Source organism: Centropristis striata, chromosome 24 (genome assembly GCF_030273125.1).
Source record: "Centropristis striata isolate RG_2023a ecotype Rhode Island chromosome 24, C.striata_1.0, whole genome shotgun sequence".
NCBI classification, from domain to species: domain Eukaryota; kingdom Metazoa; phylum Chordata; class Actinopteri; order Perciformes; family Serranidae; genus Centropristis; species Centropristis striata.
The window spans coordinates 5,844,786-5,869,278 of record NC_081540.1 but is presented as its reverse complement, the minus strand read 5'-3'; the positions used below and the strand labels follow the sequence as shown (position 1 = coordinate 5,869,278).

Genomic DNA, 24,493 nt, shown 5'->3' with positions numbered 1-24,493 from the left:
TCTTTTTTGGTCATTTTTACATCTACAGTCATTGAAACATTCCTGATAATAACCAAAATCATTATCAAGAAAACCATGAAAAATGTCTAGATATCAGCTCTTAAATTAAACTCTTATCAGCTATTTTTGTTGTTATCATTATATTTGTCCAAACAAATGTACTTTTAGTTGTACCAGGCATTAAAATGAACAAGAAATTGAAGAAAACAAGGGTGGTCTAATCATTTCTTCCATGTCTGTACAGTGTGTGTGTTATTTAACGTGTTCTTCTCTCTTCAGGACGGGACGGTGATCATCCACACGGTGCGGCGGGGTCAGTACATGCGCTGCTTGCGGCCGCCGTGTGACAGCTCGCTGCCGCTCTCCATCCTCCACCTGGCCGTGTCCTGGGAGGGTCACCTGCTGGTCCACACCTGCATCGAGGGCAAAGCCACGCTCAAGGTACAGCCACTGCTCTCACACACACACACACACACACACACACACATAGAGGAATCTGGAAACACTTTTGGGACAAATGTAAAGAAGGCTTCAGCTGAATAATGTGTGTATTTTCTTCTCTCAGGATAAAAACGCCCTCCACCTTTACTCCGTCAACGGGAAGCACCTCTGCAGCGAGCCTCTGAAGGAGCAGGTGACTGATATGTGTGTTTCAGGAGAGTATGTGGTCATCGGCAGCGAGCAGGGATACCTGTCCATCAGAGACCTCTACAGGTAAACTCACACACCTCTGACAAGTTATTATCCTGCAGCTGTCTGTGTGCATGTGGACATTATACCACTTTCACTTTTAAAAGTTTTATCTCTGGTCAGGGCTTCTGTCTTTGTCGAGCCAGCTAATGCAAAGAAACCCTGAAAAGAATAAGAGAATAATCAAAAATGCATGCATTAACTAACAATTGTTTCTGGAAATACTCTATGCATCCTGTGATTATGTACAGTCCCAAGAAATAGTATGTGAACCTTTAAAACTCACCTAGTTTTCTGCAATAATGTATCATAAAATGTGATCTGATCTGTGGTTAATGTGCTTAACCTAATATTGCACAAACAAGTATAATATTTCATGTCTTTATTGAATACATCCATGAAAAATTGACATCAAAACTCACATTTTATGACAAATTTCTGCAGAAAACCAGGTGATTTCAAAGGGTTCACATACTTTTCTTGCTTGCTTCTTGTATATAATGTGGTTTATATTATTGTTCACTTGTCCGGGGCTGCAGATGAGAGTTAGTTTTGAACTTTATGTTTATTATGCATGCATAGAAAGATGTGTTTGTGTTTCCTGTGCAGTTTGTCTCTTCTGTCTTTGTTGAGCCAGCTAATGCAAAGAAACCCTGAAAAGAATAAGAGAAGAATCAAAATGCATGCATTAACTAACAATTGTTTCTGCAAATACTCGATATGCATCCTGTGATTATTTACAGTCCCAAAAAATAGTATGTGAACCTATAAAAAATCACCTAGTTCTCTGCAATAATTTATAATAAAATGTGATCTGATTTGCATCTTAGTCCCAAGTTTAGATAAACACAATGTGCTTAATCTGATATTGCACAAACAAGTATAATATTTCAAGTCTTTATTGAACACATTCATGAAACATTCACATCAAAAGTCACATTTAATGACAAATTTCTGGTGATTTCAAAGGGTTCACATACTTTTCTTGCTTGCTTCTTGTATATAATGTGGTTTATATTATTGTTCACCTGTTTGACTTTTTATCTCAAAATTGACTTTTTTTCTCATAATTCAACTTTTTTATCTCATAATTATCCCTTTTTTCCCTCATAATTTCAACTTTTATCTCAACTTTTGTATCTCAAAATTAAGACTTTTTTACGTCACTATATCAACTTTTTTATCTTAAAATTATGATCTTTTATCTTATCATTTTGACTTAAATCTCATAATTATGACTTTTATCTCAAAGTTTTAATATTACGAAAGGCCAATTTTAAAAATTATGTTTAATGTTGTTAATGTTGTCCTCTGAAAAGGATGTCCATCTTATAATGACCTTTTATCTCATAATATTGACTTTTTATCTTATAATTTCAACTTCTTATCTTAAAATTTCAACTTTTTTATCTCAAAATTATGACCCTTTATCTCATTTTTTGGAATATGGAAATGTTGTCCTCTGAAAAGTCTGTCCATCTATATGACTCAATACTTGGTTGGAGGTATTTGACTTGAACTACTGGAAATGGACTTTTCCATCATATTCTAATGTATTGAGATGCTCCTGTATATAATGTATGTGTGGTTTCTATGTGTGGGGCTGCAGATGCAGATAAATAAAGGTATTTGTGTGTTTCCGTGCAGTCTGTCTCTGAGCTCGGAGCCCATGGCCATGAGGGTGCCGGTGCGCTGCGTCTCGGTCACCAAGGAGCAGAGCCACGTGCTGGTGGGCCTGGAGGACGGCAAGCTGATCATCGTGGGCGTGGGCAAGCCGGCGGAGGTAAAGAACTCGCTGAGGAACTACATCGCTCAGAGCCTGGAGGGATCGCCGCTCATGGCCTCCCCTCTGCTGGCGCCGCTCCGAGCTCGCTCGCCAACACGCCTGCTGCACCAGCGAGACCAGCTGGTGTTCAGCCCCTCCTCCAGCTCTCATAAACCCCAGCGCCTCTAGTCCCCCATAGCTCCCCCCATAGCTGTACATCTCACACACACACACACACACACACACAGATATCACCTGTGTTGCAAAGACCTTTGACCCCTCCGTCACCTCTCCGTCTCAGGGATTCACAGTCCCTCACACATTCCTTCAGCGCTCCGCTGAGCACACACAGTAGCCACTAGAACCACAACTGTGACATTAAAAACAAGTTTTTGTGCTTACCTCATCCTCTTATCAAAACTATTTGGCATCTGTGCAATATTTTACCCTGATTTGGCCACTGGGATAAGCTCCTCCCTCTGCTGTTATAACCTGAAGTGTCATTACGTTAACGTGTTTGCGTGTTCTCTATAACAAATATGCTGTGAAACAAGACTAATTAACGCTTCTGCAGACTCAAGCCATATTAATAGAGTAGCTACGATGCAAACTAATAACCTTGCACCACTTCTATTGTTCTGATAGTGTAAATATAGAGTAGATGGCAGCCTGTCAATCATCCTGCTTCTCATCTTTTCTCACCCAAGTGAATCAAGCTTTGATTTTAAGCGTCAATCAAGCTCCAATGAACTAATCAATCACTCATGAATCATATCCCTCCTCCTCTTTTTTTATTTCTCCCTCGTTTCCTTTGACTTTTTTCTTTCCCCTCCACTCTCCTCTCCTCTCCCCCCCTCCTCTCCTCCATCCCACCTCCTCCTCCTCTTCCTCCACTCTTCTCAGATGCGTTCGGGGCAGATCACGCGGAAGCTGTGGGGCTCCAGCAAGAGACTGACCCAGATCTCCTCGGGGGAGACGGTCTACAACACCCAGCACGACCACAACAACTGACCCTCCCAGTCCCCCGAGTCCCCGAGTCCCCGAGTCCTCCGTCCTCCACCCCCCCTCCACGCACACCCACCCACATTCCTGTCACCCTGCCGCCCCACAGACTGGATGTAAACATGCATCTCCACTTCTTCCACTGTACAAAAATGAAGCCAAAATATCTTCCATCTTTAAGATTCTGCACAGTAGATATCAATCTTTCATTAGAAATGACTGATGCGTGCTATTTTTTTTAATTTAGAGGAGAAAAAATTCACATATTACCGATATGGTGGCCAGTAAAGTGAATTTTTCTAGCTGTAATAAAAATAAACCTTGCAGATTTTGCACCAATAGCATTACGCAAAAGATACTCAGACTGCTGCTTCTAATAAAAAATAACTTTATTATGGAATATTTAACATTTTTATACATGCAATAAATTGCATTGTCAACCATTTTTAGAAGAGTCAGTTAATATCAAAATAATATGAAATAAATAGCTAAATAAAGACCATTACTGTATGTTCTGCATCAATCAATTGCTGATAAATTAAATAAATAAAAATGCATTTTAAAAAATGCTAAATAAACATCAGTACAGTATGTTCAGTTTCTGTCAATTGTTGAGCATTTAAATAAAGAGTAAATACATTTTAAAAAGAGCAAAGTAAAACGTTTTTGTTCAGTGTCAGTCAATTGCTGACAATTTTACAAAAAAAAATTAAAATAATAGCTAAATAAACATCAGCACATTTCTTTCAGTATCGGTCAATTTCTGACCATTTAAATAAATAAAAATACATTTTAAAAAATTGCTAAATAAACATCAGTACAGTAAGTTCAGTATCAGTCTCTCACAATTTAAAAAAAAAAGCTAAATAAACATTATGACAGTATGGTCAGTATTGGTCAGTTTCTGAACATTTAAATCAAGAATAAATAAAAATAAAACAAATAATTGCCAGCATTTCTATTCCCCTCCAGGTATTGTTTTGGCATTATATTTTTTGCAAAAAAAAAATTAGATGTTTGACATTATATGCACCTGTTATCGATATGTCTTTGATTGGCCAGTATCAGTCAGTAGTATCACTTGACCTTTACTTTTTATATCTAATGACATAAATGAACAGACCTCAGTGGGATCAGAAGGAGTGTTTATATTGCAGCTGGCCACCAGGGGGCGCTCCAGATGTTTTGGCTTCACTTTTAGGGAGCTTTTCTTTACACACAGTCTGTGGTTCACCTCTATATTTGTCAACCTGTCAGTCCTGCAGCATCTTTTCACAGTTTCATGATGTTTTTGATCACAAAGTCACGAGGCATTTCCATGTGTCTGCTATGTTTTTTCTGTGTGTGTGTGTGTGTGTGTGTGTTTCTGCTCTGGACTGACCAAGGCGCTGGCGCTGTGGTTCAGATCCAGAAGCCTCAGCACCTCCTCCTCCTCTCCAAACACCTGGGCTCTTAATCCTGCAGCTCCACGGTCCGCCTCCTGCTCCTCAGCTCTCTACTCTCCTGTGTGTGTGTCCACGTGTTCGCTCTGTCAGAATATAGTTTCAAGTGGCCTTCTCGTCCCTCCTTTAGTTTGCCTTCGGTGCAGACAGGCCGGCCTGTGCTCTGTAGGCCTGAAACTTCTCATGGTTGCCTCAAAAGCTGCCACACAGCAGCCTTATGCAGTAAGACGGCTCCATCTCTCACAAGACCAAACTCTCTGCCTTTCCTATGCGTTTTTATACATATATATATATATATAAATACGTGTGTGTGTGATTTTTATTTGTTTATGCATGCAAGTTCAGTTGGTATGCATGGCATTTTTTAGTCCATTTTGAGATTTTTTTGCAGGTTTTTGCAGAATTGTTTTGTTCTAGAAACATCCGTAGCATCTGTCTTTCATTGATAAAAATATCCTCACTAAAGGCGAAACACTACATTCTTCACACTTCATCGAATGTTTTTAAGTTACTTGAATCCATGTTTATTTATACGTAGCAGTCACACATATTTTAAACTGTTCTGACTGTTCAGACGCCTGCAAGAGAAGGAGAGAGAAGAAATCTTTAAAGGGCTTTACGAGATGTCAGTGTTAACAGCAATACAGCTCCTTCGTCCGGTGGCTGTCGGCGCTTTTCTTCCTCGTTTTTCTGTCTCGTCTCTTTATCTCCAGTCTTCCTGTAGCTCACCTGAAACATTCATCATTATCTCTACATCTCATTCTCCTTCCTGCTCATTGTGAAGTGACTGATTTGACGAGTTTTTCTTCTTTTTTTACGAGGTTTGCATGCCTCGTTTCGGTTGCTTGGAGGACGTGTGTGTGTGTGTGTGTCTTTATAATATCAGAATCACAAGAAGCCGCAGTATGAAGCTCCTGTGGGTGTGTGATTTATATTTTTGCACCATACCTGTGTGTGTGTGAGTGTGTGAGGACATGCAGATGATGCATGTTTATTTTTTTACATCGGTTCGGCATTAGATGCAGTCTAGCGGTTCTCTTTTCTTTGATTTTTTTGTAATTAGTTTTTATTTAAATGTCACAGCAAGACGGTGTGCAAAGACCAATCTGTGTCCTTCTTTATGAGATTTTTCTGTGAAAGGTGCATAAAAGGTGTTTTTCTTCATCCATGTCATTCAGACAAGAGACCACTGTTTGAGTTGTTCCACGACTGCAACAAACGGAGTGCCTTTATCCCGGCTTAACGTCCCCGACTTTACCGTAAAAATCAGAAACGACAGCAGCATTCCAGATGTTAAACCTCCACAGTTTTCAAACGGGAACCAAGAATAAATATCTAGGACTTCAAAAAGCAAAATCAAAAAGTACTATTTTGTGTCTTAGCAGCATTCTCTGTGACTGTCACCAAATGGATGTGTGTATATCTGTGATTATTTATGAATACAGTATATATAATGTACAGCATGATTTTTATTTCAGCGTATTTGAAATGTACTTTTTGCACTTTCCAGGTACTAAATTGTAACAAATTGTTTTAACTTGGCTCCCTAATCTGTATAAACTGCTTTGTATACACAAGTGGAAAATGATCATTAAAGTCTTGTCTAAATTTAAATGGAAATGTTTTAATGTGTGTGTGCACAGAAATAAAACAGGAAGTGTAACATGCCAGGATTTATTCATCAAACATCTGTGAGATTGTTTTTGATTGAGATTTTCACGCAGGAACAGATCTGGAAGCCGTCCAGTGATTGTGTGTTTGTGGTTTTCATGCAGTGATCCTGTATGAGCAGATGGAGGCTCGCTGCAGCTCACAGTCGGCCGCCGTCCACCAGCTCTCGTCTGCAGGAAGGGTAGGGACAGATTACTACACAGCACCAGGATAGCTTGTAAATATAACGAGAGAGAACAGCTGACATGTCAGCAGTAGAGTGATAATAACATGTGCACCAACTCCATGTGAAAAAAGTCTTGATGTCAAGAAAAAAGTTGAAATGTTGAGAAAAAGTCCAGAAAAAAGTTGAAATGTTGAGAAGAAGTCAAGGAAAAAGTTGAAATGTTGCCAAAAAAAGCAATAGAGTGATAATAACATCCAAAACACACACAAGATTCACTCTCAAAAGATGAATTGTTAAGAAAAAAGTTGTAATGTTGAGAAAAAAGTTGAGACAAATTGAAATCTTCAGAAAAAAGTGTAAATGTTGAGGGAAAAAGTAAAAAAAAGTTGCAATGTTGACCAAAAAAAGCAGTAGAGTGATAATAACATCCAATACATACAGGGTTCACTCTCAAAAGATGAATTGTTAAGAAAAAGTTGAAATGTTGAGGGAAAGTTGAGAAAAAGTCAAGAAAAAAAATTGCGTTGTTGAGAAAAAAGTCAAAATGTTGAGATAAAGTCAAGAATTTCTCTACACTCTAAACTGTCAAAATGATTGTCTCAGCGAAACAAAATGTTTATTAGAGATTTACGACTAAACATTTAGATTTTCAGATGATGTGACACATCCTGTCACAGCCTCATGAAACTTTACAACCATAAACTAGAGACGTAGAGCATTCAGAGGATGGATTTATCTTCCCCAGGTTTATGATAACTAGGGAAGGTTCTCAGCAGTTTCCAGAACAAAAGGAATCACCATCCAACCGCCAATTCTTCAAAAGTAAAGAAATTTGCACAAAATCACAGAATAAAATATTCAATGGTTTTTCTTAAGGTTTCTGTGTCTTAAAGTGGTATTTTGTAGCGATTTCTGACCCTTTAATTGGTGGTAAATGGTTAAATTCTGTAGGAAATCTGTGTTCCAAACGATTTTAATCCATAAATAGCAAAAGCAGTAGTCCTCTTTACAGCTGTTTTGGATCTTTTTGCAGATGTTTTGTGCCTCTGTATTTTTGTCTGTGTCTCTTTGTAGTTATTTAGTGTCTTTAAGGTCATCTTGAGTCTCTTTCTAGGCCTGTGCTCAACAATCAGCTCCTGATTATTAACTGTATTTATCTCAAATGTGTAATCCACCTGAAGGGAAAGAACAATCAGGAAAGGTGTGGAAGCAGATAGCCGGGCCACAGGGCAAAGATTCTTTCATATCAGTTAATATTTGATCTTCTAAAAGTTTCCGTGATGTAGCCAGACAATTAGCTGAACTTTAACCCTTTAATTGATAGTGCAGGTGGAGGTGTGTGTGTTCTTACCGATCTTAAACATCTCCAGACAGGCGGGTTTATCAGTCTGGATGTTGGGGTGACCCGGCATCCAGTCGCTGTAGCTCCACTCTGCCCCGTCCACCCAGGACGCCTGCTGGTTCTATAAAGGGCCAACACAAACAGAAAATTAAAAGTATGCACACATATAAGCTTGATTAAAGCACTATTTTCAAAACCAACAGTTAAAATATAATTTATAGTGGTGGAGGAGGTCAGTTCACATATTTTGTTACATTTCAGATCTGTGCTTAAATGATTTTTGGGGGGATTTTACTCTTTTTTTAAACAATATTTATTACAATTTTAAGTTTTTTTTATCAGAATATAATACATCAAGATGCTAATTCCCCTTCAAACAGTTACACATTCACACAGACAAATAAAAATAAATAAATAATGACAATAAGATAGTTAAAATAATAATAATAATATATATAATAAAAGACTATTGACTAAATAAATATAAATATTCATAAAATAAAACCGTAAATAAGTAGAATAGAAAAGTAACATATAATAACAAACATCAAAATAAGAGAAAATAAAATAGATACAATTATTAACTGAAGTAATTAATCAAATAAATAAATAAACAAAATAAATAGGTAAATAAGTAAAATATTGAAGTAAAATAAACATCAAAATAATGAAGTACAATAAGATAAAATAAAATAAAATAAATAATGACTAAAAGGATAAAATAATAATATAAACTGTAACTATTATATTATTATGCTATATATATATATATATATATATATAAACTAAAAAAATAAAGTAAATAAGAGAAAATAAAGCAAAATAAATAATAACAATAACAATAATGATAAAAAAATAATATTAACTTTAATTACCTATATTAAAATAAAATTATAAATTAATCGAAGTAAGTGATTATTTAAATGAATAGAATATTGAAGTAAAATAAACATCAAAATAATCAAATAAAACAAAATAAATTAAATAGATTTCATGGTTTCCCTATAACTTTTCCTCAATATTTTATATTATATAGACTCTCATTAAGCACTTTTAATCTTGTTTTATTTGAATGTTTTTGAGCTTTTAGACACTTTTTAGTTACCCAGTCTTCCCTTCATGTAGTTTTCAGTTCCTGGCCTTGTTTAGGGACAGCTCAGAAACAGATAAATAAAAGGTTAAAGGTCAATGTTGTGAGAATAACACTATCTGTCCTGTTGATAACGTATCTGATGACTTTCTCCTTGGCCTCCATTCAGAGCCACAGAACACGACGTCACAGTGAGTTGAAGTGATTGAAGTGTTGGTTTGATCTGATCAGCCGGGTTCATATTCAAATATCAGCTTATCTGTTCATGGTTGTAGGGAGTCTCTTTGTCTGACTTCACAGCTGCTTAGTGTCTCTTTGCAGATGTTTTTTTATCTCTTAGTTGTAAATATGTGTCTATTTGAGGTTATTCTGTGTCTTTGTAGTTTTTTTTGTCTCTTTGTAGTCATTTTGCACCTTTTTTATTGTTGTTTGCAGTCTCTTTGTATCTTTCCACAGCTGATATAAATCTCTTTGCAGATGTTTTGTCTTTTAGTTGTAAATATATATATTTATTTGAGGTTATTTTGTGTCTTGTGGCTGTTTTGTGTCTCTTTGTAGTCCTGTTGTGTCTCATTTTAGTTGTTTTGTGTCTCTTTGTAGTCCTGTTGTGTCTCATTTTAGTTGTTTTGTGTGTCTGTAGTCATTTTGTGTCTATTTGTCGTCGTCTTGCCCTTTTTTTATAGTTGTTGTGAGCCTCTTTGAAGTCTCTTTCTCTTGCCACAGCTATTTTAAATCTCTGCAGATGTTTTGTGTCTCTTAGTTGTTTTGTCAATTACAGAAAGTCCTACATTGTCTACAACAGAGTTGGCAGCTAGAGAGAGATTTTATTTGAGATAGATTTCCACACCATTGTTCTTGAGGAACTTGCCTTGACCGTGGCTCCCAGCCATGTCAGCACAGGGTTGTTCTCACCACCTTTGGTTACCAGGGCGACCAGGCGGGAATGCAGGTCGCGGTCAGTCACAGATGCAAGCTCAGCATTCAGGGCGCGAGATCTGCAGGAGATCTGGAGAAAAAAGACGACAAAAGAGATTTAATTTATAGAACAACAAAAAAAAAAAGATTTTAGAGATACCGTCAAGCCCCGTAGTGTCTCACCTGTGCGTCTTCAAAGGCCATTGGGGTGGGGTTGAACTCATAGCAGTTTCCGTTAATGACCTCCCCCTTACACGCCACGGTCTTAGTCTGGAGCCCAGAGGAGCTGGAGCGTTCAGTTCCCTGTCTGAAACCCTTTGGGATAGACATGAAGGGTTCTGTTCCCTGTCTAAAGCCGTCCGGAAGGGACCTAACAGGCTCAGTTCCCTGTTTGAAACCATCTCTGATAGAAATCATGGGTTCGGTTCCCTGTCTGAAACCATCTGCAATCGGCATGAAGGGTTCGGTTCCCTGTCTAAAACCATCTGGGATAGTAATCATGGGTTGGGTTCCCTGCCTGAAACCATCAGGGATAGTAATCATGGGTTCGGTTCCCTGTCTAAAGCCGTCTGGGAGGGACTTGGAAGGCTCAGTTCCCTGTTTGAAACCATCTCTGATAGCAATCATGGGTTCGGTTCCCTGTCTGAAACCATCGGGGATAGACATGAAGGGTTCAATTCCCTGACTGAAACCATCTCGGGTAGAAGTCATGTGTTTGATTTCCTGCCTGAAACCCTCTCTGATAGAATTCATGGGTTTGGTTCCCTGCCTGAAACCGTCTGGGATAGAATTCACGGGTTCGGTTCCCTGTCTGAAACCATCTCTGATAGAAATCATGGGTTCGGTTCCCTGCCTGAAACCATCTGGGAGTGACCCAGAAGGCTGCGTTCCCTGTCTGAAACCAACTGGGATAGACATTATAGGTTCTGTTCCCTGCCTGAAACCATCTGGGATAGTAATCATAGGTTCTGTTCCCTGTCTGAAACCATCTGGGATAGTAATCATAGGTTCTGTTCCCTGTCTGAAACCATCTCGGATTGCAATCATGGGTTCAGTTCCCTGCCTGAAACCATCTGGGAGACGAGGAGAAGCCGGTAGCTCCACCCGGACCCAACCACCGCCATTTCTCCGGGCTGGAACATCAACAGGGACTGGAACACAGAAGACCTTTAGATTATTCAGGTTTCTTTAAGGCGAAGTCTAAGAATGCTACGTTCGTTGGCAATCAATTACCATCTTATTTTAGCATGTAAACAATTCTTAATTAGTACTTAAACTACCGCCAAGGTTGATGGGAATGTTATAAGTTCTGCAGGTGTTTGGTCTTAAACCAAAGTATTGGACAAATTGAAAGTTTTATACATCTCTTCTGCATCTCGGTCATATTTTGTGGGTAGAAGCTGAAATAAATTATGATTAAACTTCCATAATTTGTGACTCACCCTCATCTGTCAGCAAGTGTCTTCTCTTCATCTCTCCAAATCCATTTCCAAGAGAAGAACGGATGGAAACTAGAAGAGGAAATGTACAATGAAAAACCCCAAAACTGGTTTTAGTGGTTAATTCCTGATTCCTGTTGCTTATTTATATACTAACCCACTCTGCTGTCGATCTCCCTGATGCGTCCCTGCATCACGCCGGTGTCCAGGACTCTCCTGGAGGGCTCGGTGCCTTGTTGGAAGCCATCGGGGATCTGGTAGGTCGACGGTATCTCCTGCACTCTTTTTGCAATTGGAACAGCTTGGAGGCCTGTGAAGGGTGATGTTTATTTTACAGTTTTTGGAAGGTTTAGAGAAGTTGTTTTTTTTTTGCAGTAACTGGGTGAAACCAATAAACTATTAATAATAATCCTGGCTGATTGATCATAAACTCTTTCCAGTTGATAACTGATTGGACTTTTACATCAGTTATTAACTAATGTACCAGAACAATATCTATGCTTGTCCTTAACAGTGTAATAAATCATTCATGGTCAAAGTCTAGTTTCTGCACAGGCCAGTTGCTCCGATTACAGTTAACAGGTTTAGTACCAAGGACACAAACCACAAAGCCAAAATTTACTATAACATGGAAATAATCAAATTATTGTCATTTACATTAAGAATGTATAAAAACCTTTAAAGGCCGTTTTCTCAAAATGAGTTTTTTCTTATAAATCCCAACTTCAGCTCCATTTTCAGACACCAAACTGATCAGTTTTATTCCTCACTATATTCAATCATTCATACCCTAATTTATACATTTGTTCCTAAAAACATGATTTTTTTTTCAGGCTTTTGACAGTATTTTCTGATTTATGAAATTATAAAAGGAGATTTCCTTCGGTGAAAACTTTGAATCTACTATTTCAAAAAAATAAATACATCTAAATCAACAAAATAAAATTGAAAACTTTGAAATTTGCTTTGTCCATTGTTCAGATTTATGCCCTGGAAATATTTGCAAATTTAATGAGTTCACACCTTATTTGTACATGTAAACATAAAATTTCAGAAAACCCTTAATGCAAAAAAAATATTGGGAAGCTAGGGAAGTTTCTTGGTGATATCTATAAGTTAAAAAATGTTTTAGCAATATATTTTATGATAAAACAAACGCATCATCTGCAAATTAAAGCATGCAAAACTTAATACATCCAGGATTTTACCTGACAGAGTCAGGAACAGCAGCACGAACTTGAACATCCTGTAAAAAAAAGAGAATAAAATGAAAAACTTATATTCTTTCTGCAGCCCTGAGACAGTTTGTGTGTTTCCTACCTGAGGCAGCAGTGACGAACACCTGGAAACAAAAGACTCGGCATTAATATAGCTCATCCTGGGTCATAAACCTGCTCAGAACACTTTAAATGAGATTATTGATTAATCTTAATAGCTGGCACCTGATGCACTTTGCACTGAGGTTGTGTGGATAAACAGCACATCCTACTCTACTGTACGCATCCTGTTTTCCAGGTTATGTAAATAAGTTGTAGGTGAATGGCACTGGGTTTAATCCAGGGGAGCTCAATCAATATTTGTGAACGTGGACAGAGAGGAGGAAACTCAGGGCCCCTGGTTCTCATTTTTCAAAATAAAATCTGGAATTCCTATGCACCCTGTCCAGAAACATATCAACAAGTCTAAAAATAACAATAGATTCTTAATGATATTATTGTTGAATTATACTTTATCTCTGGCTCCACCTGCTATATATACAGCCCCACACAGACAACATACTGTACATACATTTAGCTGAAAGATTTAGATACTTTCAGCTCGAGATTTAACATAAAAAAACTTGATTCATTTAGAATTATAATACATTTAATAAACACATAAGTTTAAATTTGCCCTACATTTACAGCAATAAAATGCTGCATCAATAATAATAATGCAGCTAGTTAAACCATATACTAAGATTTAATTTTGATACTTTAAGTTGTTTTGGGTTTTTTAAATTTTATGTCGATTATCATCATGACTATGACCAATAATTTACATAAATATAAACAATACAATGTCAATAAAAAAATATTTAAAAAAATAAAACTTCTGCTAAGGGGTATGTTTTCAATATTTAAATACATTTAAAATCAGAATCTCTAAATATTTTAAAGGAGGGCAATCAATTTATGGATATAACATTATTAATTATTAATAATAATTATTAATTAAGTTAATTATATATAGTTCAATTGTGAGATTGGGACTATTCAAGATAAGTTAAATGTCATTTTTCTCCTCATTTTGATGCTGAAAGTGAAGAATCTGAATACTTCTTCCTGCACTGGGTATCATTGTGATATCATGATGTACATTTATAAAGTTTATAATTAATACCTGTAATTGTAGAATAAGTGAGTAACTGAGTTACTTTCTACCCCTGGGAGTGGCCAGATAGAGATTTTCTAGTTGTGAAAGCTAGAATGACGTCATAATGCTTCAAACAAGGTGTGCCTTGTTTTTCAACATACATAAAGTTTAAGGTCACCTGTGGCATTCAATTTATTTTTCCTTCAATCCCTTTGCGCGGAGTTAAAGAGCACAGAGGTGCACTTTCATAATGCTGTGACCTTTATTAAGCAACACTTGTTTGAGTGTCTCGATTTTAATGCTCGGACACACAGTAGGTGGGGTGTTGGATGTCCCCACCCCGTAAACTGCTCTTAACCCCGCTCTGCCGGCGGGCGTGGTGACCAAAAACGAGCCCACCCACACACCGATTGGTCAAGTTAAAGCGGCTTCAAGCTAGCGTACACGAAACGGGAAGAGCGTCCGTTTAGCCTTCAAAATAAAACAAACTCAAAAAATACTTGCATGAAAACTTGTGTGCCCCGAACAACAGAAAGTGGATACTTACTCGTTGACTTTCTCTTATAAAGCAAGTGATTATTTTTTAACATTTCATCACACTGTTAAAATAATCATCTAAGTCATTTGTTTGTCAAAATTGTGTTTTTTTGCCTAAATCATCGGCCACCTATGGTAAAATCACCTACATCCTCAGTTGATCAGATCATGTGATTTTACCCCTTTAAGATCAAAATGCTACTTGATCTAGATTCTTGATTACTGTTTGTGTCTAGTCTTCCTCTGTGATGGCTCTATCAATTCAATTTCATTGCATTTGTGCTGCTGGGAATAGGTGTTGTAAAATAAATATTAGATGCTTTGAAAGTGGTTGCTTACTTATTTTTTTGTTATTATTATTATTATTATTATTCATAATGTAGTGGGTCAATTTTTCCAGATTATACAGACGCTGATGTGTTTTGTTTTCATAACATCATATGTTGGTTGCTAAAGCTTTTATTTTGAAAGCCATAACAGGAAGTAGTTGTATTTAACCTCCTCTGATTTGTTTTTTCTTGCTCAGGAAACACTTCAGGGTCTCCACGTTTTTTTGTCGTCTCACTACATAAACTTTGACAAGTGGTTGCAGCCAAAAGCAGCTAACTAGTTTGTGTTTTCTCTTTGTTTTTGGGACCTCGGACTGAAAGCGTTTAGCCTCGTTTTACGCAATGAAGGTGACAGTGACAGAGTGACTTCTCGGAGCTAAAACTAGCCAGCTCGGCTATCAGCGGCAGCGGATAAAGTCCAAGAGGTTTCTGGGGGTTTCGGAGGCGAAGAGCTCGACTCCAGTGGACTGTGTGTGTCGGAGAGTTTCCCAGCTGCTTTTTTAAACTTCACTTGAAATGTCTCTAGTGGCGGCAGCGTTGAGAAGACTGGCCCATGTCCGGTTAGGGGAGTTATCCCGGAGGACGCTGCGTCCGGCTACGAGGAGCTTCACCTCCGGCACACAGCCGCTCAGGTAGGCGCCTCTACTGTCTTTATTATTATACTATTATTATTATTATTATTACTGCTCAGATACAGTTTAAACTCATTGCTCCGTGGCTGTTATCTCTGCCTTGTTTGCTAAGATGAGCACACTCCAAACTCCATTCAGAAAACACAGAGTTTCTGTGTGACCTTTCATATCAGCTGCACACCTGGCAGCTAATCAGGTGAAACATGTGGGCACACATCTTTCTGCTGGTCTGGGGTCAGTCAGTGCAACAAGTTTCCCCCCTGAATGAACCCTCTGGGCTCCAGGAAAGCGCCGCAGCGTGACCTCTTCGTGACGCCATGACGTAAAAAAGATGGAGCTGCTGTCAGCTTTTCTCTAAAGTTTTGGCTTTTCCACAAGTTTAGTTTACAACTCTTTTTCAGCAATGGTTAAAATCCCCACGACCAGGTGTAACATGATTTTACTTTTTTTGCAGATTTTGCAGTGTGCGTTTCAACATTTTTATGCAATCTTTTGTGTTTACTATTTTTTTTGTGTGATTTTGGGCTATTTGTTGTAGGGTTTTTTTTGTGTGTTTTTATCTGGGTTTTTTTGTAATTTTTTTGTGGTTTTTATGTGTGTGTTTTTACGTTTGTATTTTTTTGGGGTGTTTCCTGTGTGTGTTTTTTATGTGTGTTTTTTGTATGTTTTTTATTTGATTTTGTAATTCTTTTTTGTGTTTTTTTTTTTTTCTTGTGTGTTTCAAAATGTTGATCCAGTAAGTCAAAATGATAAAATAATAATCAGGTGAGGTTGTGCTGAAAAAGATGATACCAGCATGGCATGGTGATCATTATTTAAGTTGCATATACAGGCAGAATGAAAAAGAGTCAAAAACCAACAAAATTGCCCCAAACTCTAAAGGGTTAAGCAACAAAGCAATTATACTGAAAGAACCGGCATGCACAAAGCAAATTAAACAGCAGTTTGACTCATTTAAACGTCAAATGTATTGTGTGGTAGTATGAGACATATTTCTTCTCTAGTGGTTGGGCTTGGCGTTGCCTACTCACTTGTCTCTAACATGCGTTGCATCATTAAATTGCCACATTTGTGAATGAAGTTTTGAGTGAAATGTTTTTCCAGGATGAAGTATCTGATCCCTCTGAATGCTTTTAAATCCACATTGAAAAAGCAAGAGGTTGACTCAGGACTCCCTTGACAAGATTTTTAATCTCTCAGACCTTTCTTGGTTAAATAAAGGTTTAATAATAAGAAACCACTACGTAAGAAATTAAACATGTCTAATACTACCACACATCTGAGGTTTGAATGAGTCAAACTGCTGCTTTATTTGGCTTGTCCATGCCGGTTCTTCCAGTATAATTACTTGGTTGCTTAACATGCGTTGAGTCATTAAATTGCAACATTTGTGAATGAAGTTTGGCGTGAAAAGTTGAACACTGCATTGCAATGTTTAGTTAACAGAGCCTGAAAATCAATTTTATTTGTTTTGGTTGTAGTTTATTTATTTAAGTTTTATTTATCTAGGATATTTTAATATTTCTTTTCTACATTTTAATTCCAATGTTTAATATTCTCCAGATTTAAAGCTGCATTACTGTGGAAAAGCATGTACTTATTATGCTCTAATATCGTTATGAAACAAATAATAATAATAATAATACAAAAATACTATTGGATAGTTTCTGGGAAAATATATCGTCCTAAAACGTGTTATCCTGACAGGCCTCATTGAGGTTTAAATGAATCAAACAGCTGCTTTATTTGGCTTGTGCATGCCTGTTCTTCCAGTGTGATTGCTTTGTTGCTTAACATGCCGTGAATCATTAAATTGCGACATTTGTGAATGGAGTTTGGAGTGAATTGTTTTTCCAGGCTAAAGTATCTAAAATCAAATTAACCCTCAGGGCCGGTTCAAATTTTAGGCACACTTGTACTTCTTGGCGCATAAAATGTGCTCCTAAAAAGCAAGCTATAAAAAATATTACACATTATTATATTCTACTTTCATTGTACCAATTTTTTCACTGACATCTCACCTAATAATTGACATCAAACACCAATTGATTTTTGAATATTTTAACCCTTTTTATGCCAGGTTTGTTTCATGATGCCTCCATTTTTATAGACCTGGCTCTCTAGATGGCTGCATATTTGATGTGATTCTAGATTAATTAAATCACGTTGTTTTTTTTAACAAGAGTGAGATCAAAAACAGCATTTTGAATGTGTTTCAATGGCTCAACCTGAAGAGTAACTATTGTTTGTCCTCAGTGTATTTTAGCCTTTCTGCAGGACCTGAGCTTGAAATTACAAGAGCAAATAAAAATACACAATCTGGCCAAAATTCATGCCAAATGCATGAACACAGCCAAAACTATTAACACATGAAGAATGAAATGTGTGTAAAATGTGGTCAACCTGCCCTGAGGGTTGAAAAAAACAGTAAAACAAGGTAAAACATTTCAGAGTGTCTGTTATCTACTGAGATATTGGTTGATTTAACCTTGATTGAGGCTGAGGATGAAGTGGTTCAGCTTTTATATTCAGGTACAAGGTTTCTCACCAAGGTTCTGATGTTCAGGGCCAAACAAACAGCTGACGTCCCAGTGAGCTCATTCATCTGTGTTCACATACCCGCCGGGGTAATAAAGTTCAGTGGAGGCATTCACCACGTCCCAGCATGTTTTTGTCTTAAAGGGTCACCTAGTGCAGCCCTGTGGTCCCTGACATGCAGTTTAAAGCCGATTAAACAGGGTTTCCCATGTCAATGAGTTTAATATTCATGGACTTGCATATTTCAGACAATCTCATATAAGAGTGTGGAGGAGTTTTATAAGTGGGGTAACTCCATGTTTTTGTAAAGGAATGGGATTTATGAATCATTATTATGGGACGGTTGTGTTCAACTTAGAGCTGCAACAATTATTCCATTAATCCATTAGTAAATTTAAAAAAGTCCTTCAAAGAATGTGCAGGTTCAAGTCCCACCTGAAAGCCTTTTTTTTTCAGAATATTTTGCCAGTTTGTCTGAGAAACACAAACCAATTACATTTATTGCTTTGAATCACTGAAAGTAAAATTTAAAGTTAAAATTTGGAAAAGATCAGGTCGAATCAACTTTTTTGATAATGGAATAATTGGTTTGAGCAGTTTTTTTTTAAAGACAATAAGTCCAAATTCTCTGATTTCGGCTTATTCAATGTGAATATTTCTGGTTTCTTTGTTCCTTTTTATGACAATAAACTGAATATCTCTTTGGTTTGTGGACAAAACAAGAGATTTGAGGACGTCATCTTGTGGTTTGGGAAACACTGATTGATATTTTTCAACATTTTATTGACCAACTAAATGATTAATTGTTTAAATAATCGACAGATTAATCGATAGTGAAAAGAATCGTTCCAATGTGTTGTGAGTTCATCAGGTGCTTAAAAAAAGAAGTTCTGTTCCGTCTTTCTGCCTCATTGCAACTTTCTTGGATCATTATCATATAAATGATTTCTGTCACATCACATTCTTTGTGAGGACACCCTGTGTGGCAAAAGTTGGCACCTTAAGTTAAATCTGATTTACTCTGCATATTTATTGGCTTTTTATCATATTTTTTATAATCATTTGAGAACTGATTAAACTCTAAATGAGTTAGAGGAATCCCAACTATCCTCAGGAGGTCATTTTACTTCTTATCAGGCGGTTTAGATAAATAAAAGGGACATGCTGGACCAAAGCACCAAATTTTTCCACATGCTCTCCATCACCAAATCAATCAATTTTTGATCAAAATTGCGGATCGGAGATGGCAGCCATATAAAATCTATGAGAACCAATATATCTTCAAATATATAAGCCAATCAGAAGGTCAATCTTGGTGTCAAAATCTACATTTTCTGGATCAGGGAATCATTTAAAGCTGTTGAGAATATCACTAGATTGTTATTTAATCCAATAGATATGTTCATTTCGCCAAGTATTTATCTCATTTCCAACTCATTTCCTAATCAGTCAGACATACAGTCAAGGAAAAAATGATTAGACCACCCTTGTTTTCTCTGATTTCTTGTTTAATTTAATTTGTTTGAACAAATGATAAGAACAAAAAGAGCTCATAAGAGTTTAATCTAAAAGCTGATATCTAGACATTTTCCATGGTTTTATTGATAATGATTTTGGTTTTTATCAAGAAAACCATGTTAAATGTCTAGATATCAGCTTTTAGATTAAACTCTTGTCAGCTATTTTTGTTATCAATATGTTTGTGTTTAGTGTTTATATATAAATTCCATTTTTCTACAATTAACTTTTTTGTCTATATATTTTTTTTTTTAACTAATTTCTGTCATTCTGTTATTCTGCACAAAGACATGTTTGAGTTGTTCCCACTTCTAGCCATGATTGTCTATAGAGCAGCAGAACTTTTAGATTGATATAGATTTTATATATTTCAGTTAAAAACAAGGACACAGAGAGGAAAATGTAAAAAGAGCAAAAAAAAAAAAGCCTGGAACTGTAGAAGATCAGGCATGCAGTGTATCATCAGCTTCTGCTCCGTTTCTAATCCTTTCTGCTCGAGCGTTCACAGCAGTCTGAGCGCTTCACTATATGTTTATGTAATCTTATTTATGTATTTTTTTGTCCTTGACTAGTTTGCATAAAACCTGTTTATGTGTGGACGTGTCGCTCTGTTGTTCCTGACATGAACATGGACTGCTTTCAGGTCTAGTTTTAATATAAAAACAAAGCTTCACTGCAGCTTTCGAGTGATTGGAGGAGTGTTGAGGAATGTTTATCATTCATTCATTCATTCATTCATTCATTCATTCATTCATTCATTGCTCTGTGACTGTCGTTGTCTTTATGCTTATGTTGCGACGGCTAAACAGAAGTTCAAAATGTATGTTTTTAAGACTAATATATTCTTAATTAAAAATAAAACTCACCTACTTTTTATAATAAAGCTCAAGCGATTTTAAAAATATTTTAATCTGTCAAAAAACTTGATTTTAACTCATTTTTATCAAGTTTAAATAATTATTTATAATAAAATATTTATAAGATTTCATTTTTGTTATGAGGCTAATTGTGACACAAAAGCGTTTAATTAATTTATTTTTTTCTAGAGAAACATAAAAAATACTTGCTACAGAATAGAACTTAAGGTCATAAATGCATTTATCAAAACTATTATTTTAATTACTTCTCTTTGTTCGAGGTTTAGTTTGTAAAAAAAAAAAAAAAAATTGTAAATTTTCGACGGTCCTTCAACAGATCATCGGTCACGAAAGTTTTTCTTAGAAAATGGCGCAATGCTTAAAATTGTGATATTTCTATCAAAAACACTTTATCTACATGTGTCGTTTAAAACAACCAGATCCTGTTAAAAACATTAAATTCTGCTCCTTGTATAAAAAAATGAAAACAAATATATGCCAGCATTGATGAGAGGAAATTAAAATCTTGAAGAAATCTTAAATTATTAATCTTCTCATGAGTGCCTAATTGTTGGTGCTCTGGTTTTGGTCTTATACTTGATTAACTTAATTTAACTTGATTATACTGAACTGATTTATAACAGATAAACAAGTCTGTTAAAAAAAGTGTTTATTTCTGTGAGATTTTGCAGCGTTTTGTCATCTTCAGTGTGACTGTAGTGACGAGCTGCGGCCAGTAGAGGGCAGCGACGTCATCTGGAAACAGTCAGAGCTGCAGGGTTCCCTCAGGGTACAAATGACAGGTGTGTGTGTCTGGAATGTTTAACTAAACTGTGTTTTTGTGTTTGTGTGTTTCAGGGCGGACAACAAGGTTCTGGTCCACTTCATCAACAGAGACGGGGAGAAGGTCTCAGTGAAGGGGGCGCCTGGAGACTCGCTGCTAGATCTCGTCATTAATGAAGACCTCGACTTTGACGGCTTCGGTACGGAAACACACACACACACACACACACACACACACACAGACACACACACCTCCATACCGCCATCCATCAGATAGTTATTAAAGTGTTTGTTTAGGGGCGTGTGAGGGGACCCTGGCCTGCTCCACATGTCACCTGATCTTTGACGAGGACGTCTATAAGAGTCTGGGCCCGGTCACAGACGAGGAGATGGACATGCTAGACTTAGCCTACGGCCTGACGGACACGTAAGGACACACACACACACACACACGCACACACACACACACACACACATACCAACCCCCAGGCCTCTGTAGATGCTGAAGGCCAAACCTATTTTTAAGTGATTTATGTTCTTTGTGTTGTTTTTAGTCTTGACAACATGAAGTGCATCTTGTAAAATTAAGATTTAATTTGTAACATAATCTGGTGTTTCATCCACAAAATTTGTCATAATTCCACCACGTTTTAGATGAATAATAAAAACAGAAAATATGAATTATTTTCAATATACTACATGCAAAGTAAAAAAAAAATTATTGCAGCCTGGAACTTGTCACTGATTAGCAGCTACACTGATTTTGTTGCAATATTTTTTGTGCAGTGTCAAATAGTCGTGTGTGTGTGTGTGTTTTTCTCTGTGAGTGTATTTTTCTGTTTGTGTGTGTTTTTCTGTTTGTGTGTTTGTCTGTTTGTGTGTGTTTTTCTGTTTGTGTGTTTGTGTGTGTTTTTCTGTTTGTGTGTTTTTCTATTTGTGTGTTTTTCTGTGTGTTAGTGTTTTTCTGTGTGTGCGTTTGTGTGTTTTTCTGTGTGTGTTAGTGTGTTTCTGTGTGTTCTGTTTTCAGCCAAACCTATTAACAAACCTATAACCTAAACCTATAACACATGAAGAATGAAAAGTGTGTAAAAAGTGCTCGACCTGCCCTGAGGGTAAAATAAACGCTCTTTCTTCCTCACAGATCTCGTCTGGGTTGCCAGATCTGCCTGACGAAGTCTCTGGAGGGGATGGTGGCCAGAGTCCCCGAGAGCGTAGCGGACATCCGACAGAGTAAAGACGGCTCGTCTTAACGGCGGCGTGCTGCGGCGGAGCGGCGTGGACGTAGACTCAGTGTGTAGTCAGAGCTGAGGGTACGTGCACAGGGACGCTGGAGGGTGAAAATCTGTCGGCACTGTCACGTTTCCTCCTTTTTAAGAAGAAACATCCAAGTCACAGACAACTAAAGCCACAAAATCATCTTTAAGAGCCAGATTTTTAGACTTTAGATACGTAATATAACATTAAAATATTAAATCTGTATCAACGCGGCCTTTTAATGAATCCTGCTGTCAGGTTTTAATCACTTTAGATGATTTGTTAGCTCCGTTTCTTGTTAATTCCACTAATTTAAAGCTGGCTGTGACTGAATGTTTGTGACTAACAGTTCTCGACGCCGTAGAGATTGTTCTGGTGCTGAAACAGCCGTCCTGCATATATTTTATTTTATTCTTTATTCATATGTAAACCCTCCCCGTTTGATCAGATCCTCCATGTAACCTTTAATTCTTTAATGTGATTGTACATAGCTAGAACACACACATATATATCATGTATAGAGTGAAATATGTTAATAAAAAGGAAAAAAAATCACCTTTCTATGGCGCTTGAACTGTCAGTTTTTATCTTCTGCAGCCCTGATTCCAACAAGGTTTAAACGTGGAATAAAACAACAAAAATGTGATAATTTACTAATCATTTTGATGTATAACATTGTTTTTTTTGTTGTAAATATGCACAATAAATACTGAATTTTATGCATTATGTTTGTTTTATTTACGTCCAAACTTCTGTGGAATCAGGCTTGTATATATTCTGTTTAAAAATGAAAATAATGTTGACATATCGGGTCCTTTTTCCCCATAAATGACCATAAATGTAAACAAATAATTACATCACACAATAATCATTTTATTTGCAGGCGTAAGAATACAAACAATATATTAAAGCAGCATTTAGAGGCCTATTTAAACAAAGTTAAGAGCTGCATCAGATATATAAAGCTTGAAAAACATTTTTAGAGCAATTTTAATATTTACACAATATGTGATTAATGCAAATTAATACAGGCGTTTGTGAAAAAAACTTTGTTGGCAACAAGAATTTAACTTACAAACTGCATCTATTTACTTATATTAAGCATTTTAAGTATGTGTAGTGTAAAAAACTAAACTTACAGATTATTTTATGCCCAAATATTTAAAGAAAAGCGTAGAAAAGTAAAACTATAGATGGCAAAAAGCTGCACAAACTTCACAAAAAAGCCGTTTTTAAGGAATTTCTCAGTATCTTTTCATTGAAACTGTAAATGGTGAATAAAAACACGACTTAAATCTACAAAACTCAACTTGTTTAAAGTTCAGATACTAACTGTAACATGAAATTCTGATTATAGAAGCTGACTTAAAGACAAAATCTAATTATTATATCCCATAATGTCTATTAATTATGTTTGAATGGAACTAGTGTGTGCACATTATTTTTAATTGTTTGCAGGAAACCAGAGATGCTCAGACGGCGTTTTAACCAGTTGTCGGGTGCAGAGGGGTGTCACAAAATGAATTATTAAATTTATAAAAAATGTTAAAATCAGCTTTCAAAATTCAGTTTAATTTAACCATCTACTTGTGTAAAACTGATGATTAAAAAAACTGAAATAAGGAGTTTACACAGCTTTTTAAGAGTGAAATTTGAGTAATTTTAAGGTAGATAAATCAGAAAATTTCCTTTAAAATCACATGTAAATTATTACTATAAATACATTTAACAGGATTAATTTATTACCACAGTAATATGTTTATTTTAATTTAAAAAATGTTAAAATTAGCTTTCAAAATTCTATTAAATTTAACCGTCTACTTGTGTGTATCTGATCTTAAAAAAATAAATTAAGCAGTTCATACAGCTTTTTAAGAGTGAAATTTTAGCACTTTTAAGGTTCTTAAATCAGTAAATTTCCTTTATAATCACATGTAAATTGTTACTATAAATAAAGTTTAAAGTCCTAAACTTGAAAACATAATTTAGATTATAAATAATTAAGAATATATTTAAATTATTGCAATTTTAAATTTTAAATTTATTGCAAATTATGGCCTTAATGCAGTACATTCAAAAAAGAAATACAACTGTTAAATAATAGCATGTTGCCTCTTTTTGAACAAGAATTTTATAAATGTAAATAACAGAACACTAATAATTTGTTC

At 36.2% G+C, this 24,493-nt stretch overlaps 3 protein-coding genes across 5 annotated transcripts in view; 2 read left to right on the top strand and 1 right to left on the bottom strand.

The window, feature by feature from the left end:
- The window catches only part of nbeal1 (neurobeachin-like 1), a 65,479-nt gene extending 61,467 nt beyond the window's left edge, over window positions 1-4,012 (top strand). For 2 of the 3 annotated variants that reach the window (XM_059327737.1, XM_059327738.1), the window contains 3 exons: window positions 280-441; window positions 566-714; window positions 2,338-3,285. In XM_059327737.1, the coding sequence (XP_059183720.1) occupies window positions 280-441; window positions 566-714; window positions 2,338-2,644 (618 nt within the window). In that variant the 3' untranslated portion in view covers window positions 2,645-3,285. Of the gene's footprint in view, window positions 1-279; window positions 442-565; window positions 715-2,337; window positions 3,286-3,358 lie in introns of those variants that run through there. The other variant, XM_059327739.1, reaches the window with a different exon arrangement.
- Window positions 4,013-6,386: 2,374 nt separating this feature from the next.
- LOC131962715 (uncharacterized) lies at window positions 6,387-18,095 on the bottom strand. The gene is made up of 9 exons (XM_059327740.1): window positions 17,924-18,095; window positions 12,843-12,864; window positions 12,731-12,768; window positions 11,680-11,832; window positions 11,526-11,594; window positions 10,267-11,234; window positions 10,037-10,174; window positions 8,088-8,199; window positions 6,387-6,740 (listed from the first exon to the last, which is right to left on the bottom strand). The coding sequence occupies exons 3-9, from the start codon at window positions 12,765-12,767 to the stop codon at window positions 6,667-6,669; spliced, it is 1,551 nt and encodes a 516-aa protein (XP_059183723.1). The 5' UTR covers window position 12,768; window positions 12,843-12,864; window positions 17,924-18,095; the 3' UTR covers window positions 6,387-6,666.
- On the top strand, window positions 14,895-23,048 carry LOC131962716 (adrenodoxin-like). The gene is made up of 4 exons (XM_059327741.1): window positions 14,895-15,375; window positions 21,147-21,271; window positions 21,369-21,498; window positions 22,213-23,048. The coding sequence occupies exons 1-4, from the start codon at window positions 15,260-15,262 to the stop codon at window positions 22,319-22,321; spliced, it is 480 nt and encodes a 159-aa protein (XP_059183724.1). The 5' UTR covers window positions 14,895-15,259; the 3' UTR covers window positions 22,322-23,048.
- Window positions 23,049-24,493: the final 1,445 nt, after the last annotated feature.